Source organism: Mugil cephalus, chromosome 16 (genome assembly GCF_022458985.1).
Source record: "Mugil cephalus isolate CIBA_MC_2020 chromosome 16, CIBA_Mcephalus_1.1, whole genome shotgun sequence".
NCBI lineage: Eukaryota > Metazoa > Chordata > Actinopteri > Mugiliformes > Mugilidae > Mugil > Mugil cephalus.
Genome location: NC_061785.1, coordinates 6,658,530 through 6,678,189, shown reverse-complemented (window position 1 = coordinate 6,678,189; position 19,660 = coordinate 6,658,530). Strand labels below are relative to the sequence as shown.

Here is a 19,660-nt window from a genome sequence, read left to right as displayed (position 1 = left end):
CTTCTTCTTCTAAGTGTTATCATTTGTATCTGAAGTAATCCGGCCCCACGGGGGCCACCAACGAGGTTTAGTAAATTGCCTTGCAGCTGGAAGCCGGCTACACGGTCTTACATCACGCACACTAGCTGACGGAAACATTCCTTATTTCTGCTTGGTCAACAGATGAACATGTTTTCGCAGCAATATTTCGGTTACAGTATATCAGGACCGACAGGCAGCGCTCTTAGCAGCCAAGCCGAGTGTTGCACAAAGAAATATTTGCCAGTTTTAATCAGCTATCTGAGTATTTGTTTGGATTCCGATGGTGCAACAGCATGCATTTCGGCACGGTGAAGTAATGAGGCCAGATGCTGCCGTCGCTCCGAGCCAGTGGACGATTTATCTACATATCACGTTCCACACACAAAACTCACACAAAGAGTAAGAACAAAGAAACCTTTTTTTTTAAAAAAAAAAAAAGTAAGTAAGTTTATTCTTAGCAAATAGCCAATCGCTACTTACCATAATAAGATAAAAAACTGAATGGAAGAAAAATGTGTCAGGGTGTCCTTGACAGCTCAGGAAAAAAAATATATTTAAACTTCTACTGAACCAAATTGAAAGGGAGAAATAAATAATCTGATGCTACGTTCAAGACATGTTGGGAAAAAATGAGCTCTGAGTTGTCAAACTCAGTAATGAACGTATTTTAATGTTCAGCAAACGGTGAAAATATAACAAACTTTTTTTTTTCTCCTCCGTGTTAACATGTGATGTGAACGCTATGATATCGGAAGTTTGAAATTTCCCACTTGGAATATAGAATTGCAGAGATTTACATTTATTTATTTTTTTGAAGTCATTTGTCGGAAAGATGGAGAGTAAATTTATGAAGTAAGGAGAATGTGTCCTGCAAAAATAAAAGACAAACAAATAGCAAAAAAGCCATCTTATATGGGTGTCACATGTACAAATTCTGCAAAGTCTCGTCACGTTCAAGAACTTTTTCCGTGGCTTAATGAGCTCCTGTTGTTTCCGCCGTCCAGGTCGTGATGCAGCTGGTCCGTCTGCTCCCCGACGGCCACAGGATGAAGAGGGAGGTGGACATGGCCCTGGACTCCGTCAGCGAGACCATGACCCCCATGCACTACCATCTGAGGGAGATCATCATCTGCACGTACAGACAGGTACGCCACGTATCCCTTTCGGTCCATTTTGCAGGAAATGTATCTGGAACGGGTGAAAGTTCAACAACAGTAAAGATGAGATCAGGTACAATAAGTTTTGGATTATTGCAGGAATTTAAATTCAAATGCATTAAATCAGTTACTTAAAAAGTTAAAAACAAAACAAAAAAACAATGATTTGAGTTCTTCATGCCAAGACATGGTTTAAGGTGCTATTACACATGAAGCCCCATAGATGGCGACACAAACTAGTTTTTATAGCCACAGTTTTAGGTCCCAGAGACACAGATGATAGGGATTCACTTCTCCGTAGCCAGTAAGTGCAGAACAGAAGTAAAGATTGTGGAGCAATTCAACTTATCTGTGGAACTCGGCTGAATTCCTTCTGGGGTCAGGGAAAAAGTGGAGGAAAAGAAATGATTGCTTGTGGGACTTTGAGCCTGGGCCTCTTGGAGCTTGTGCAAGTGTCAGCTACTTTCTTGGCTACGTGCATGTAGTTTAACGTAAAGAATTTATTGTTTCCTTTGAGAAATATGCCTAAAACGCAAGGAGGAAAAACAGTCCAGAGAAGTATTTTTTGATCCACGATGGGTGAAAAGCAGTTGTACCTCCTAGCAATTTGGACTTTGTTAACAAGGCATGAATAGAACAAAAGTTGAATGTGTAAGTCTCAAGGTCTCCCCTGATGGCGTGGCCTCTGCAGGCCCACAGCTCTGTTTTAGTCATTTGTAATGCAGACTAATCACTGTGCCTCTGTGCACCGTCAGCCGTTCTCAGCCAGCTGGAGGTACCCGGTCCTGTCTCCGCCGTATCAATGTGCCTCATTGTCCCATGAACTCTGTCTTTTGCTTATATTCTCTCTCTCTCTCTCTCTCTCTCCCTCTCTGCCTGTCACTTTCCTAATGTCAGGCCCGTGGAAAAAAAAAAAAAAGGTTCCATATCAACTTACTTTCTAGCCCGTTTGGTAATTTATATGATTCTATTATGAACTTAACAAAAGATGATTTAATTAAAGAAAATCTAAGGTATGAAAGCTTTTTTTTCCTGTGTTTCAAAATCACAGGCTCTGGTTTAACTACATTGTTCCTATTAAAGGCACGTTGTTGAATTTTTGACCAGTAGTGGCGCTGTGGAGCAAGTTTTCTTTTTTGGGTTGGATAATACACCGATCAGCCACAGCATTAAAACCACCTGTAGGAGTAAATAACATTGACCATCTTGTGATGATTTAATGTTCTGCTGGGAAACTTTTGGACCTGGAATTCATTTGTGTGTTACTTAGACAGCATCCACCTAGACCAGACCAGACAACCCCACCCCATAGCAAAGACACTCCTTGTTGGCAGCAGAAAAAAATCACTAGATCCCAAACTGATCAAATATCTGTGGGATGATCCTCCCCTCAACCCATAGGACCCAAACGGTTCCATATCCAAGACTGCACAGCAGCTTATCTACTGTCTCTGGGATTGTATTGTGTATTCATTGTGCATTCATTCAACCAAGTGACACCCTCAGAAGTCCAGTGTCAATTCTCTGATCAGTCAGAAAGAGGCACAAGGGAGACTTACACAATATTAGAATATTAGGAAGGTGGTCATAATGTTATGCCTGGTCGGTGTATATGGCCTAATGTGTAATCAGTTTCATGCTAAGCTTTTAAAGCTCTGTTGGTGGGCTTGACAAACAAAGTAGTTGGCGAAGGAGCAGACTCATAGCAGGCGAACGTAAACACTGAAGAATTTAAAACATTTCTGCATATTTGATAAACCTCAAGGACGCACATGTGAAAAACACGGCATGGATTAAAGTCTCACCGGTTTATGAGACGACTCTCCACCTTTAACTGCTTAAAAGACAATTCTCCGTCCAAGAATTTCCACTTTAGCCAAACTTGTTCGGGAGTGAAAACAAACACAACGTCCCAAACCTTCTGCCGTTATCACCCACTAATGACTATAGACTGGCTTGTCTGGTTCAGTGTCGACCTTTTTTCAAAACTCTGATAAACGTGGCTGACCCGCTAGTTGAGCTAAAGCTTTCTCCTGCCTCCATTCAGTCTTATCATAATCAATAGGCATGGATTTCCAACTGAGATGCGACACAAATTGCCATAGATCAGAATAATCTGAGACCTGCAATTTCAGGTTGGCACTCTATTCCCGTTCCAGCCCCTCCCACCCTCCCACCCCCACCCCTCCCCTCCCCTCGTGTCTGAACCAGCTGGCCAGGTGATAAACAGTGCCAGATGTTGCTGGAACCGGCAGGCAGCAGCAGCAGACTAGAGATGGGTGTGGGGGGGTGGATGAGGGTTTCTCCCCCCACTCATTCTCTCTTCCTGCGTCCTCTTCGCCCATTTGACGGTGGTTGGAAAATGTCTCTTTGATAGAGAAAATAATATATTTACACTTGGACGCAAACCGTCCACCAGCTCCCAGAGGGGCCTGTGAAGAGGTTGGGGGGGTTGGAAGGTGGGTGGGTTTTTTAGGGTAGCATGGACCGGGCCTGTAAATCCCTGCAGCTGACCAGGCGTGACCCCCACATCCTCCGACATGAGGGCTAACGTAGCAGAGAGGCTCTCATCTCACCTCGTCCTACACAAGAATCAGCTGCAGCCGTCTTTCTTTCCATTACCAGGCTTGATTTGAGGTTAAAATTTGCCTCCAGCTACACGCGTGCCTCAGCGTTTACTTCGATATTGCGTTTTCTCTTTTGGCACTTTGCCGTGTTCGCCTGTATTTGGCACCACAATTAGAAATGGGGATTCATTATCTGTTCATCTCTTTGCCCTCTGCCTTTGTTTATTTATTTCAATCTCATATCTTCCTTTCCTGTCACCATCCTGCATTCTCTGCTTCTCTTATCTTGATGCTACATTTCAACAAACGGTTATGTTTCTGTGTCTTTCCAGCGCACTGGTTAGTCCTAGAATTAGCTTTCAGACCACCAACATGAGTACGGCCATGTCCGATTTGTCACGTCCGTGCTGCTTGCACAGGCCTCACTAAAGATCATTGGTTTCCACCGAGTCCGTCAAGAGGGGAATTAAAAGCAAAGAGAGCAGGGGCTGTCAGATCAGGCAATCTCAGAAGCCCAACTCCTAATCCCTTGTCCCTCCATGTTGGGTGTGTTTTAGCTGTTTCACCTTTCATCAAAAATGTCAAGCTCTTTCACGCAGGTGGTGAGAAAACTGAGCACTGAATGAGCAGCAAATCATCGTGTGTGTGTGTGTGTATGTGTGTGTCCAAAGAAAGGACCTCATGGTTTGGACGGGGCAGTGGAAAAATATTTTCAGAGTGGGGAGAATGCTGTGAGCAGGTTTTCTTGAGAAAAGGTAGCGGACTTCTATAGGAAAGAAGAAGAAGAAGAAGTAGGAGGGGGGAGAGGAACCAAGGCGTCCAAATTTGCAGAGTTTGTGGAGACGACCAAAGTGGACAGAAGAACAGGGGAGTTATTAGGTTGGAAACTAAAGCGTCATTTAAAGTTCCACGGTGCTCAACGTGAATCCATGTCCATATTGTTCTGTAGTTACGCCACCGAAACACTAGGTGGCAACACGCCTGGTGTGCAGAGTTGCACTCTGCGCTTCACACAATGGTGTTGAAGTAAATAAATGTGACAAAACATAAACATAAGACCTCTGAGTTGATGGTGTGTATGAGCCTGAACAATGGAGAACTTTCTGTGCTTGTCTGGTGGAGGAGTCACATGAACAAATAAATGCATTTCCGACCAATCACAGCCGTTACAGTCCGTAACGCTGTTGCATGTGGTTGCATTTCCAGAGCGCCGCACGTCAGGTTACAACATTAAGCGTGGTTTATGCCTCTGCGGGACATAGTTGCTGTATCGTACATGTGTATCCAACCCCGGTGCGAGCCATTCAGTCGCTCTCAACAACACCACCACCCAGACACTAGTTGGCGCTGTGTCATTTTTGCCAGTTGGATTCATTTTTGTTTCTACTTCCTGCTTTAATTTCAACAATGGTGATTGAAACTTTAAGACCAAGCGGCAACCTCCAGGTCTGAGCAATGAAGCCCATGCAGAAGTGCAAAAAGCTGCAGTTCATCGAGTGGCCACTTGAGGCTCCAAAGGGAGCAAATCCATGTTAAAAAGACCAACTTATTAAAACATGTAAAAACATGTTTAGAGCCTGGTACAAAAAAGTATTTGGTCTCAATAGTTTATTTCACTATTCATGACAACTGTAACAGGAGGTGAATTTTTTTTCTAACTAATGAAATTAGCACTTAATACTTTTTATTAAGGTTTAAAATTCTGCATAATTAAGGGCGTTCTCGCTTTGATTGACAGGTGTTAGCCTGAGCTAACAGGTAGCAGTGAGTTGGGTGGGCAGGTCTCAACATCCCACACGTGCCCCCATGTCCATATTTGGAATTTCCGAGTGTGGGATGAGTGAAGCTCATCCAACATGGCGACCGCAGCCTCTGCCCACCTCGGGCTTCATTTTCAAGGTTCAGAATCCAATCGGTGACGTCACGATCGGTTTGTCCATAGTATGAACAGTCAGTGGTCAAGATGAGCCATAAAAATTTCCTCCGAACCTCCTCAGTGGAACTTTCCTTGATGTTTCATCTTTATCTACCCAAAAACAGTCATTTGAAGACACGGAGAAGCAGTTGGAAACACAAATGGTGAAATTCCCTACTACCAAGCTTCTGTGTCAGCGACACCCGCAATTACATTTTTGTTGAGGTGCACATCAGGCTACAGCGTTAGGGGTCTGCCAAGGGTCCGGGGCGATGCTGTAGCAACGCGGTATAAACTGTACTTTAGCCCCAGTCCTGCTGTAAGGTGAACAAACTAAAAAAATATTCACCAACCTCTAGCGGTTTTTTGACTCATGTTTCTTTGTGTGAATAGTTTCCTTCTCAGTTGGAAAGACCACTTTACATAAGTGTTTGCGGAAACATTGGCAGGAAAATTAGCCTATCTCAGACAGGTTATTATAATTCTTTGCCTAAAAAAAGAGGGTCTTATTTTAGAGTCGGTTCCCAGAGGGAGAGGGGAAACCGGAGGGAGATGGAGGTTGTTGTTTTGATTCATAATTTCCAGCCAATAGGAGTATTTGCTACAGCTCATTTCTGTCTGAGCAGGTGCAACCAGCTGGCCGGGTGCAAAATGTCTCTGTGCAGGTTGTTAGCCCAGAGAGCAGGGAGTTGTGATAAACTGTATATACGTGTATGTATATATGCATGTGTGTGTGTGTGTGTGTGTGGCGGTAGATGTGGAGGTAAATAAAGCTTCTCTGTGGAGCTTCTGGAGGTGTTTAGTGAGTTCGGGAAGGGTTATTCGCAGCTGCTGTGAGTCTGTTGCTATTCAGAAACTCATTTATTTTAAGGGAGCTGCCACAGCTGCACTTCCAGTGATGCTTTACGTCCAGCGAGCATTTAACGTGTCCACTAATGTCTGATGTGACACAATCCATTACCAGAGAGCTGCGTTTACCTGCAGCATCGACGCTAACCTCATACGTTTCTGTCACTCGTGATTTATGTGCCATGTTTATAAACCGTAAAAGAGCAGGCCGGGCCGCACATTTGCAGCAGACGGGAAAGAGGAAAGAAAAACTTACATGCAACCCGATCCTCGTGACGCAGGTTTTCCCCCCCTCTCTCTTTCAGTGCGCCTATCGCGCTAAACTGGAATAATGGCTCGAGCACGTTTCTACCAATGCACTGTACGTGGTGTCAGGCGGAGCGTGTGCAGTTTTTTTTTTTTTTTTTTTGGTTTTGTTTGTTCGAGTCAGGTGCTGTGCAAAGGAGTGATTTCTCTGATTAGCACATCTTCAACCAACTAATCAGTGAAATCACTTGGTACCCGGCACCGTGGGAGCAAGGTATACACAAATAATGTCAGTATTCTCAGCCAACGTTCCAAAACCCCCTAATCATAATCATTTTCAGACTTCCCATTATTCCAACCATTGCTACTAAAGTTGCTTTTTTGCATAGCAACTCTTCACCATTCTGTTGTTCAGTGTTTTCACATATACAAAGCCAGCATATAGTATCTAGTGAACTTGGAGTTTGCCCGGTCTGGGCTAGCGATGGCCATATTTGCCATAATGCTGTTTGTTAATTTCCTTCTCTTTCTGCGAGCTATCAGTCTCTCTCCACACTACACACCACTTTGGTAATCATTGTGTTTCGCCTCCAATCCCTTTTTACCCCGAATAACTGAACTGCCCTGGCCTGCCCTTTGCCCTGACCCTGCGACGTGCCCTCCACCCCCTTCTTAACCACCGGCCCCAGGACACGGCTACAGACCCGGCTTGGGCGCTCCACAAAAGAGTTTCCATTTCCTCCCCCTGCACACACTAAACCTGTCATACCCCCGGGCTAGCAGACCAGGAATAACTGCCTCCAAAGCCATGCAAGAGTGTTTAAGCATGCTCCCGGTAGCTGTGGTCATGGTATCTGTCAGATCCTGCTAAGCCCCAAATCATTTCACCAGGAAAAGGTCCACCTCTTTGTCTAAGCTTTCAGGCTAGCCTAGCTACTGGCACTGAACAAATCGGGAACACAACCCCAGTGTTGGAGCAACTTAAATGCCAACCATGTGGGGTATGCAGACGTCGTGACTGGGCCGCGTTGCTCCAGGAATTGCACTTTCACAATGCCCCGGCGGGGAAGCCAGCCGTGTTTCATGCGGTGAGGACAGTCGCGCAACAGATGAATCCCGCGTTAACGACACCTTAACTGCTCCCATAGAGCCAACAACTCACACTGCAAGCAAGCAACATTCAGTCCAACCTTGGTTGAATTGATTATTCTTTCCCACAGAGGATACTTCACAATTAAGCATAGCATGACCTTTGTTTTTTTTGTTTCTTTCTTGGAAGTTATCATTCTCTATATGATGGCTTTTCGGCTCTGATGAAAATGCATAAACTCCTCCCATAGATTTACAGTCTTCTGTAGTGGTGAAGTCGTTATGACTCACTGTTAAACTGTCCTTTTCTGAATTCAGACTGAATGTAGAGAAAAAAAAAGTGAAAGTATATAGCCACGCCATGAGAATATAATGATTTCTAAATGTCGGGGGGACAAAATTAGACCTTGGCATTATGCGATACAAAGACGTGCCAATAAACAGCACATTACTCCGACTCAATCAGTTCATGATGTATGGAGCATCTACTGTATCTGGGAGTTTTTGAGATCAGGGCTGGTGAGGTTTACGCGACTTTCCAAATTTTCTGCCCAACTTGAGATTTTCTTCGGGGTATTCGGAAACTTCCCGTGCCCAAACCAGACACACCAAGAGTAGCCTGGTTACGGATTTCTGATCCAACTGCAGTATGAGTTGAAGCTGTCGCAAATCCCTAAGTTAGTGTGAAGAACAGAAAAAATGAGTGTCACAAAGATGGTTGAGGTGGACATATACACCAATCAGCCAAATCATTAAAACCACTGGCAGAGGAAGTAAATAGCGTTGGCCCTCTTGTGACAATTCAACGTTCTGCTGGGAAACGTTTGGACCTGGTATTCATCTGTGTGGATGTTACTTAGACATGTAGCACCCACCTAGACCAGACCAGACACCCCCACCTCATAGCAATGACCCTCCTTGGTGACACAACACAACACAAAAATGCTTTGGAAACAACTCAAAAAACATGAAGAACAGCACAAGGTGTTGACCTGGCCTCCAAATTTACTAGATCCCAAACTGATCAAGTATCTGTGGAATGATCCACAGACCCAAAGGCCCCCCATTAACAATATCCTGTTTCCAGACACCATAGGACACCCATTCTCTCTGTCCATTCTCTGATGAGCCACAACTGTTTTGGAGATCTACGCAATACTAGGAGGGCGGTCATAATGTTATGCCTGATGAGTTTAGAATGTAGCCATTTGTGGCCAAGAGTACAAATTTGATTAGAAGAACTGCAGTGGGTTTTTGAAGTATCGAATGCCTGATTAGCTGTAACTCACTGGCGTACCCTTTTTAAAGCCTCACTGTTGGGTTCTGCATGCGCAAGATATTTTGATAGTTCAGTAAATGATTGATTAGCAGTGGGAGCCTCCACGTGCTATGTTGCCAGGCATGTGCACGTACAGAATGTACCATAATGCGTGTGGTTAATGTGGGCAGATATTCCAGTCTCTGTGTAGGCTAAGTTGATGAGCCCCGTCTCCCCCTGTGGCTTTTGAAATCTCTGCTCACCAGACATGTCATGTACCCTATTTTTTTCTGCCTCGTCTTTTGTCCCCTTTTAATCAAACTCCTCTCGGCTAATTATTATTTTCTTTTCCCTCGAGGCGGCTGATTATTTCTGAGGCATATTTTTATGTTAAACTGTTACATATACATGAGTTTGAATTGGAAGAGGAGGATTAAATCCATAACATATGAGTAATATTCAAGCCTTTTGGCTAAATGGGCAGATTATACCCAGATCTGTATATACACTATGTGGATTAACACAGCTTGCCCCTAAAATCCACCTCAACCTCGACTTCATGATTTAATCAGTGTCGTGTGGCTGAGCGACTGGAAAAAGACAGAGGATTGGAATCTGTAGAAACCATTAACATAAAGGCATCTTCGGCTCCTATTCTCTCTGGCTGCTGCATGGTTTCTCTGCTTCTTTGAAAAAAATAAAAAAAATAAAAAAAAAATTGGGCACCATTTTGATCCATAAAGATCAACCCTGCAACTCTGAGCCAGATGATATATAACTTTGATCGCTTTGCTGCCGGCCAACCTGGCAGGCGGCAGACAGGGTGGGCGGATGGTCGGGTTATAAGGAAAACTGCAGGCATACGTATGCTGGCTGGGTTCATGCAACCCGGAGGAATATGTAAGACATATGTTGTTATTCTTACGTCATGTGAGAGAGATAAACAACACCACGAAGTGAAGGGTTTTCCATTTCTATTCAAAATGAAATATAGCATCTAGCTTTATAGAAAATAATAAAACAAGTGAGTGTTGGAGGTTGCTTTCGCCTGTGAAAAATATAAAAATAAAGCACGATAAGATAATATCTGATGAAACAACATGAGCTTTATTGATCGGGGCGAAAATCAGAGAGACAAACAAAATAAGGTCTGTATATAGGATATATAAGTATAAGGATGCTGGTTTTGAAAAAAATATCCATTCTCCGATGCGTACACATACGCCGATCAGCCACAACATTAAAACCACTGACTAGAGAAGTAAGTAAATAAGCTTGCATTCATGTTGATGTGTCTTAAGGCTCATTTAAGTTCCCAACTAACCACGCCCCCAGAGGTCATAGGGTGTGTGCCAAAACTTGTCTTTAACTAGTATTGCGTATTGTCTCCCTAGATGTAAAATATGCGGGGCTTAGTATTCCAGCACCATGTTGGATCTCCAGTGTGTGGTGTTTTATCGCGATTAAAATAAATAAATAAATAAATATGTTGATCCGGGTCAGGTTCGAGCAGTGAATTGAGTCCATCTACCAATAGAATAAGAGTAACGCAGCCAATCAGAAGTAGGGTGGGAGTGGGTCTTGGAAAACTTTGGTTGAGATCCATCTGTAGCTGATGATGCATCCAGTGCAACTTGGGAAAAATTAGCTCTGAGTTGTCAAACTCAGAAATTTGTGCTTCCAAAATAAAAAATAGCTGCTGCACATATTTTAACAGCAAACTGTGACAATATACCAAACTCTTCTCCAAGTTAACCTCTAACGTGAAGGCTACGATATCGGAAGTCTGAAATTTCAAAGTTGGAATATAGAATTTTAGATTTATCTAAGTCTGTATTTTTTCCATCAAAGTTGCTCTGTTGAGAGTAAATTTATGAAGCTAGGAGAATGTGTCCTAACCTCTGGTTAAGTTTTGTTTCTACTTCCTGCTTCACTTTTGCCGAAGTCAAACAAATGTTTGTATCTCTGAACCTCTAACTTAGGTAAACGTTCCTCGATGTTCTTTATTGATCCAAAACGATAGTGGACCAATCGCAGCTCTTGCAGTCTGCGTCGCTGCAGCTCGTAGTTTTCATTTGATGAGGTGCACGTCAACTAAGGCGCTAGTGTCTGCGTAGGTCCTGGGATGCAGAAGCCTAAACCTCCTGTTAGACATGCAGCACCACGGCAATGACACTCATGCCTGATCGTCCATACATAAATCTATATTTGTTCAAATATAAACACGAGCAACATCTGCGATAACAAAGACAACTTTGTACATGCACTTCATGTGCGAGGAGGCTCTTAGTGAGTCTCTGGGAGATAATCCTCCATTATTTATAAGCCAGAAGTTTTCTCTGGGTTGTATCAGCCTGTACCACACAAAATAACGGCACGGTTAGGTGATGACTAATATAGAGTAAAGTAGCACCTTTTTAAAAGAGCAAATAATAATCAACCTGATGGATGAGGAAGTTGTTCCCATTACTTGCTGTAAAAGTTTCAGGATAACTTATTTGATGTCTTTTGGGCTGTTTGCAGAGTGCCTGCTGGTAACAGAGGTCGGTCCTAATGAATGTCATTAGCCAGATGCGAGTCCATTGCATGGGTTCAGATTAGTGTGGAAGAAATACTTATTCTTTTTTTTTTATGTTCAGCACTTACATCTAAAAGACGTTTTGTTAATGTGGACTCTGTGGGCACACGTTAATGTGGATATATTACAATAACGCATCATTTAAAGTTGCTATTTGCTTTGCTGATTGTTTTTAACATAGTTTGTGTTTTCATGTCTCCTCTTTGTTGTCACATTTCTACTTCTGTTATTAAACGACACCATAAACGGCAAAGCAGTGAAAATATGTGACATCTCATGATTCTTTATTCCTGTTTAGGTTAAATATCCAGCGCACTGCGCCAGTTTTGAGTTGGAATCTTTTAGCGCAGGCAACCAAAAACCTGGATGTTTAGTTAAATTGCCGTCAAGCTCTGGTTCGGCTCCACTTAATGAACCTAGTTGAAAAATCAGCATGTATACTTGACTATGAAAAGTCTGTACATTGAGTCTAGGAGCCATGTGTAGGCCGCCTGTCCACTCTAGACAAGTCGGAGTTTGGTTTAGGATTTGGGTGGGAGGTGTTCTCGTAGGATCTGATGAATGGCTGTTTGTGCAAACCTGTGTGGGAAGGGCCAATATGGATTGGCCTTTTTACCTCGGCATCAGCTGGTAATTGGCACCATATGTCAAACAGACGCACCTCTCCATAATGTGCGCCTCTCAGTTCGGCCCGTCTCACCCACATGAGCCCACAGAAAGGTCAGGCCCTCAACACTTGTCTGCCACCTACCAGGGATTTAACTCTGGTGCCATATTACTCATCTTTATGGGTTCCACATTTTCTCTTTTATTCATGGTCACAGAAAAACAATGCGTCACTTTTCACGTTACTTAAAAGTTTTGTTTTCAGCTGAAAGTGAATCCTTGTCTGTGAATGCGCAGCGTCCTCTTGTCGCAAACAAAACTCGTGTAAGGTGAATTATGCATCAGTGACAGGAACAAGGAAGGCCTTCCAGAGTGCCGGCGACAGGAGATCTCGACAGTTTATGGAAAAAACGATGACGGCAGGAAGTGTATAGAGATTTTATTGTCAAAATACAGTTTAGCAGAAATAAATATACAAGTTGAAGCAACACACACAAGAAAATGTATAGTGTATATATGAGTAAAAACACACAGTAATGCAAAAATGAATAACTGTGGTGAATTAAAGTGACATTGATATGGAACTGGTGTTTCATAGCAGCATTGTAACATTAATGTAACTCCAACTGTGTTGCAGAATGAAAATGGAAAAAAAAATTGCCAAAAGACAATTGTCTAATAATAAAAATAATAATAATAATATAAAATTCTTCACCTCACTGGATTTGAGCTGGCAGAAGCTCGACAGCGCCACCCTACCTATCTATGTATCACAATGGTATTCTCTGGTCATGAGTGGAAGTGCACCAATAAATAATGTTCAATTTATTGCTGACAGTGGGGAAAAAAATCATACATTGGGCAAGGCGTGGGCCAAATATAACTGGGCAGGGAGGATTTACAGGATATTATCGTATGTGCATTTTTACCACAATATTGAAATTTCATTTTTTAACACCATGATTATTGTCAGTACCAGTATATCGCAGCAGCACTGCTCTGCGTAGTAGTGTTGCTGCTTTTTGCTTACATTGGCTAGAAAGATGTGATGTAAAGTATGTGGTCCGATACCAGGTCTTTATGCTCTAAAATCGATTCTCAAATTAAAATTTTCGATACTTCACTCGGTCGAGGTAATGTAGGAACACAGTGAGATTGTTTTTTTCTTTTATGGTATTACCTCAGCTATAAAGTAAATGAGGCCGCTGCCTCAGTATACTTCAGTTTGAAATAAATAAATAAATTACTCTGATGTGTTCTTTATGAAGCTATAATTTGAAATACACTACTTTTTTTTAGGTTTACCAGACACATTAGGGTGTATTTAGTCAAAGTATCGCTATCGGAGCGGTATCGGCGAAATCGGTGGTATCGGACATCACTACTAGGAAGCCAGGAAACTGCCGTACAGAGCTGGCCTCTCCTAAATCATGCTGATCGGTTGGTCTACAGTTTATTCATTCTAGACAATAGAGCCTTCTACAGTCTGTGTACCCTTTGCACGGCACTCACAAGGCCAATGGACGCTTCTCCCAATGGGCCAAACATCGGCAAAAGTGGCCGTCCATCTCCCTAACACATCTAGACTCACTGTTGCTTTGTATTTTCTGTGTTGCTAACCATCACGTACTCGGCTCCTGCTCCACATGGGACAAATACAATCTTTTTTTAACAAAGTATTCTTTTCTTTTACATTCAAATTTCATGCAGCATCTCCGCTGCTCTGGCAGAAATGTTCTTTAGACACTTTTTTGTGCACCATAAAGGTCGATGAAGGCTCGTTTTCTAGCATCAGTCCCAGTACATACATTATGTGCAGTTCTTTAAGAGACTCTTACTGTAATGACTTAGTTCCCTTGGTCACTGGGTTGATTTTAATGACTCTCATTTGCTGTGCTCGTACAGAATGTTTTGTACATGTTCTTCCACATACACTGGTGAAACGTTTCTAATCGGCACTGCTCCTGTCGGGAAAGAGTCGATAGGTTGGGTTTTTTTGTTGTTGCTGAAAGCTGTCATTTTCCTTAAGAGTGCCCGTGCAGCAGTAACGTTTCTTAACTACTTCCCTCACTTTCACATTGTCCTCGCTCGGAGGTCGGCCCGGCCAACTAGCATTCCTGGACTCTCTCAACAATGGTATGTGTTTGGGCAGCCTCCCTTCTCACTCAGGACTGAGGAGAGCTCATTTTGGCACCTCAGCAGCTGGTCGGATTATAGCTTTCACCCTTGATGGCGAACAAAGACTGACCAGTCACCTCCTTTGTTCTTAAAGGCCAGGCGAAATGAGAGGATGCTGCAGTTCTTGCTTTATCCCCCCCCTTTCTTCTTTTTTTTCACCGACTTTCTCTTCTTTGTCTAAGCAGGCGAATTGGATGAACCCTAACGCCTATCTCAGTAAAAACGAAACAAATGATTACCGCCTTGTAGCGAGTGGAAGAAATGTACTCTTCCTTCACCACATCTTCCCCAACAAGGAATTTCTGAGGGCACAGGAGACTCCTCAACTGCACATGTGGCTCACTCAGTGTAGACGGATGAGAGCCGTGGAATTAGAGCTCAACAGATTGTAGAGGTGTGGATTATGTAATCTTTGAAAACTGATCCCTCTCATGTGTGCTACTGTGTGTGTGTGTGTGTGTGTGTGTGTGTGTGCACGAGCCTGGTGGCTTGCGATAGCTGCCCGACTTTGGCACGGCGGGTTTTTCAAGCTAAGAGGTAAAAAATCAGAAGGCCCCCTCGGGGGTGCAGGGTGCACAGGGTAATCGGGTTCATCAGCCCTACCATTGTAGTCAGTGTTTACGTGGTGAGATCAGAAAAAAGTGAGGTGTGTGTATATTATCTGTCTTGCTCTGCGCTCTGGGAGAGTTGATGGACAACAGACAGCACATCCATTGTTTGCCTAGGTGTAGTTTCTCCTCTGCTCTGCTGCAGATCTTGGAAAACTAAGATCCGACCGCAGCTGTTTGGGAATGGACAGGAAACCCCAGTCACCCCCAACCCCCCCAACCTCTCCCCTCCTCACTCTGCAGCGTCATTCAGCTCTGGAATGATTGTATTATGGCGTGTTGTGCACATTTCAAATTAGTTCTAGCCCACCTACTTTGTAAACTTTTCATTATTCTTGGTGCGGCTCCCAAAATGCCTAACTAAATGTCTTTTCATCTCATTTATCAAAAACAAAGACCGCACGCAGTAAAAAAAAAAAAAATCCTCATCGTGATGCAGAACTGTCCTCTGCTGACAGGCCATTGAGCTGCGCTGCGCCTCATCCTCGCAGTTAATTTCTCTTAACCCGACTGACATGTCGTCCGCCGTACAGACATACAGCTGGATGCCAGACCCTGTCACTTGGCTGGAAGTGCTCGAGGCTCTATAAGCAATCAGGGTGGAAAAAAAAAAAAAAAAAGATCTTGACACTGACCCGACGCACTGATGAAAGCATGTCTGCATTTACCTCGATGCGGCTCGCAGCCTGTAATTGAAGAGCAACCCAATTACTGGCCTTTTTTGAGAGAAGTGGCATGTAATGGTGCTGTCTGCTCCACCGCTCAGGTCTGCTGTGGAGCCCTCACTTTGTTTCACGTCTGCCTCTCCACCGTGATGTTTAGTTTATTTCACTGCTAATTTGTCTGACTATTGCTTCTGGATTTAAAAGGGATTAGATGCAGTAGTTACGTGAGCGAAGTTCTGCATGTCATTTTTAGGTGGATTGATCTTTTAATCTTGTGTTTGATGCTTTAAGGCTTGAAAACATCTCTCCCTCCCGTAGACACTGAGTTAGTCCCGTGGAATTATCTTGTCTCATGAATAATAACACTCAAGAGAATTACAGGAGCGTCTCATACTTAAGATAATTGCACCCTTCTGCTGCTGCTGACCACAGGGTTTTGCAGAGAAAATTAGAATTAGTTAGCAATTACCTCAAGAATAACCACATAACTACGGCGTTCATTTGAAAAACTCTGGAGTTTAAGGGTCTGGTGAAGCTAAACAAACACTTACTGTGAATCATAGGTGGCGTCGTGGGTGATATTGTATGTTTGGTGACAGCTTGGATAAGTGAAATGCCGGGAACTCTTCAATTTATCAGTGTGACACACACACACAGCATGAAGTTGTTGAGACACAAGTGACTGGAAAGAATTTAAGCTTGAGCTAATGTTGCTAGTTAGGGCAATATGACCAAAAATGTATATCACGGTATTTTCTACTGGTTGATAGGGGAATTAATGCAATAGATTGACTAAAGATGGACTAATTTACTCTGATGATGAGTAAATATTGTAGAATAATCCCACACTAGTAGTAAAACGGGTTTGCATGGTCACGTGTCAGTGCTGCCTGTTGATGTGGAAATCTGGGGACATTTACAACTCGGAGAGAGATAAAAAATTAAATGTTGTCAAGATGAAATGAAGAAACAGGGACAATTACCGTTTCATTGTATTACGACTTATCTATTCATACATTCACACATCTATTCAACATATTTAAACTGCTATGATTACCACCCGGCCCTAATGTCAGGCATTAACACTAAAGCTAGCAGAGGAATGGTTCAAATCCCCGTCAGTTAACAAGTTTACCAAACATCCTGTGGTAACAGAGAGAAGGAGGCTGCACATCAACTGTTTGATAAAGTTATTAGACCTTTAGCTGCAGTGCACGGAGAAGACTTCAGAGAAATTCTGTTCTATTAAAAAAATTCTACTGATGGTGCTGAGTTGCTGCCTGTTCGTATACAGTCTATACATGTCTGCATCTCACAGTATGTAGCTCATGAGCTGTCCATTCTCAGCATATGTATTCAGGTCAAGAATACAGATTTCATTGTTGCAAAGCATCAGACGTCGTCAGAGACTCAGCGTCGACTCGACTTCCATCACATATAACAGTCAAAACAGTTTAAAAAAAGTCGTGAAACTCCTTGTGTACCCAAGTGGTGCTGTTTCAACCCTCTCCTACAAAATATAAACCCAGATGAAGTGATATTTCTGTAACAAATAATAATTTAATAATAATCAAGTTGATTATAATAAGAAGTTGATAGCTCTCAACTTCAAATCACTGACAGACGTGTGTAAACAGACTCTGCGTTTCTATTAAGGCAATTAAAATATGTCCACTCTAAATTAACACCAGTACAAGAAAGTCTTGCGTCTGTATGCCCACGCCACGGAGCGCTGTTTACCCAGTTTTCTCCTCTTTTCTCAGATCAAAAGCGGTAAGACGGAGAAGGAGTGTCAGCAGCTGCTTCTGAGGAGCCTGCAGTACCTGGAGCGCTACATTTACCTCATCCTCTTCAACACATACCTGCATCTGGAGAAGAAGGACTCCTGGCAGCGCTCCTTCACTCTCTGGATGGAGCAGGTACGAGACCTCCACTGCTCGCACTCTCGTTCTATCCCACTTCCTTACATTTATGTACATAAAAGCCCGAAGGACAGTTTGTGCACACCGTGAGCTCGTTACTGGAGTTTCATGTGGGTTTACCTCCAGGAATTTAATTTACAAGCCGGTTCTGGTTCTATTGAGGCCTGGCTGTCTCACACACTGAACTTCACATCGTCTCGGCTCTGTGTTTTTGTTGGTACCTTAATCGTTTGGCCAGCTGTGCCCCTACAGTAAAGCCGAGAATTTATGTGCATTCCAAACAAATGAGTAGTCTGTAAGTGGCACCCAATACACACACATGCACACACACACGCGCACACACACACACACCGCAATTAAAATGTATGTTGCAATATGTTAAAATCCCATAGCGGTAAAAAGAAAAAAGGTAAGTAGTTTGGCTCGTTGACAAAAACACATTAAACTTTGATCATCTAATGCAGCAGTCCTCAGGGGGGGGTTTAAATGTAATTAATAACAGTGTTTCAGTTACATTTTTGTGCATTTGGTTTGAATTAAACTCGTTAGCTGTCCTGTTTTTATTATCCTTGCACGAAATCTCTCAGCGACATTACGACGGTTTCTCCTCTGTCTGCAACGTAGCTCAATTTTTATTTTTGTTTTCTCGCCTTTTCAACTTCAAATAAAGGCAATTTAACGAGCTTTAGTCACATTTGGGACTTCAGCGACTTTTTTTTTTTTTCCTCTTCCTGCTCTCGAGCCGACGGTCTGGAGAAACGCACCCAAGTGGCCTGGAATGTTTTAAAATCGCAGAATGAAAATCTCCCTCCGTCTTTGTCCTTATTGAGATGGCGGATTAGACTCAAAGAAGAAAAAAAAACAGAAACGCAGAATTCCAAAATAGACTCGAACAATTGCTGTGAAAACAATTGTCAGAGAAATATGCGCGGTCAATCGGGACATATTCTTCCTGTTATGAATAGCAAATATATGTGGTGCATCAGGGTGACTCTAATGGCCCAGTTATGCCGTGAGAAAATACAGGCATGCACACAAAAGGACAGCGACGTTCTTCTGTAAGGCGGGCAACAAAACGTTACATATGTTTTTGGTCATATGGTAACCTTCTGCTCAGATTCCTTTCATTTTATTTATTTATTTATTTTTTTTGCTTTGTTCCTTACTTTCTATTCTCTGAACTGCTTCCATGTGAACAAATGCACCAATGATTTTAGCACAGCTGTCTGGTTTAATCCGAGTCTGGCAAGTTTTTCTTAAAGTGTGGAGAAAAAAAAGATTATAGTATAGATTTGTGCAACAGCTTTTCTGGGAATACTGAACTGCATGCGATTCAAGGTGTCAGCTTCTCATGTTGTGCATTGGAACTTAAAGTCACTTGCCACTTTATTAGGTACACCTGTTCAGTTGTTTGTTAACACAAATAGCCGATCAGCCAATCACGTGGCTGCAATTCAAGGCACGTACAGGTGATCAAGACAACTGACTGAAGTTCAAGAATGGGGAAGAAAGGGAATTTAAGTGACTCTGAACGTGGTATGGTTGTTGGTCTGAGTATTTCAGAAACTGCTGATCTACTGGGATTTTCACGCACAACCATCTCTGGGGTTTACAGAGAATGGTCCCAAAAGTGGTGTTATGGTGTGGGGGATATTTTCTTGGCACACTTTGGGCTCCTTACTACAAACTGAGCATGGTTTAAATGCCACAGCCTTCCTGAGTATTGTTGCTGACCATGTCCATCCCTTTATGACCACAGTGGACCATCTTCTGACGGCTACTTCCAGCAGGATAATGCACCAAGTCACAAAGCTCATATCATCTCAAACTGGTTTCTTGGAACATGACAGTGAGTTCACTGTACTCCAATGGCCTCCACAGTCAACAGATCTCAATCCAATGGAACGGGAGATTCACCACAAAGAATTAAGGCAGCTCTGAAGGCAGAAGGGGGTTAGAGTTAAAGATAAGAGAGGATTAGGTTTTAGTGGTTAGAGGTCA

The 19,660-nt window shown here is 42.9% G+C and overlaps 1 protein-coding gene across 5 annotated transcripts in view; it reads left to right on the top strand.

Annotated features, from left to right (window-relative positions):
• pald1a (phosphatase domain containing paladin 1a) overlaps positions 1–19,660 on the top strand; it is a 54,158-nt gene that overhangs the window by 23,322 nt on the left and 11,176 nt on the right. For all 5 annotated transcript variants that reach the window (XM_047609151.1, XM_047609149.1, XM_047609150.1 and 2 more), the window contains exons 18-19: positions 1,026–1,166; positions 17,501–17,656. In XM_047609151.1, coding sequence (XP_047465107.1) covers positions 1,026–1,166; positions 17,501–17,656 — 297 coding nt within the window. The remainder of the gene's footprint in view (positions 1–1,025; positions 1,167–17,500; positions 17,657–19,660) is intronic.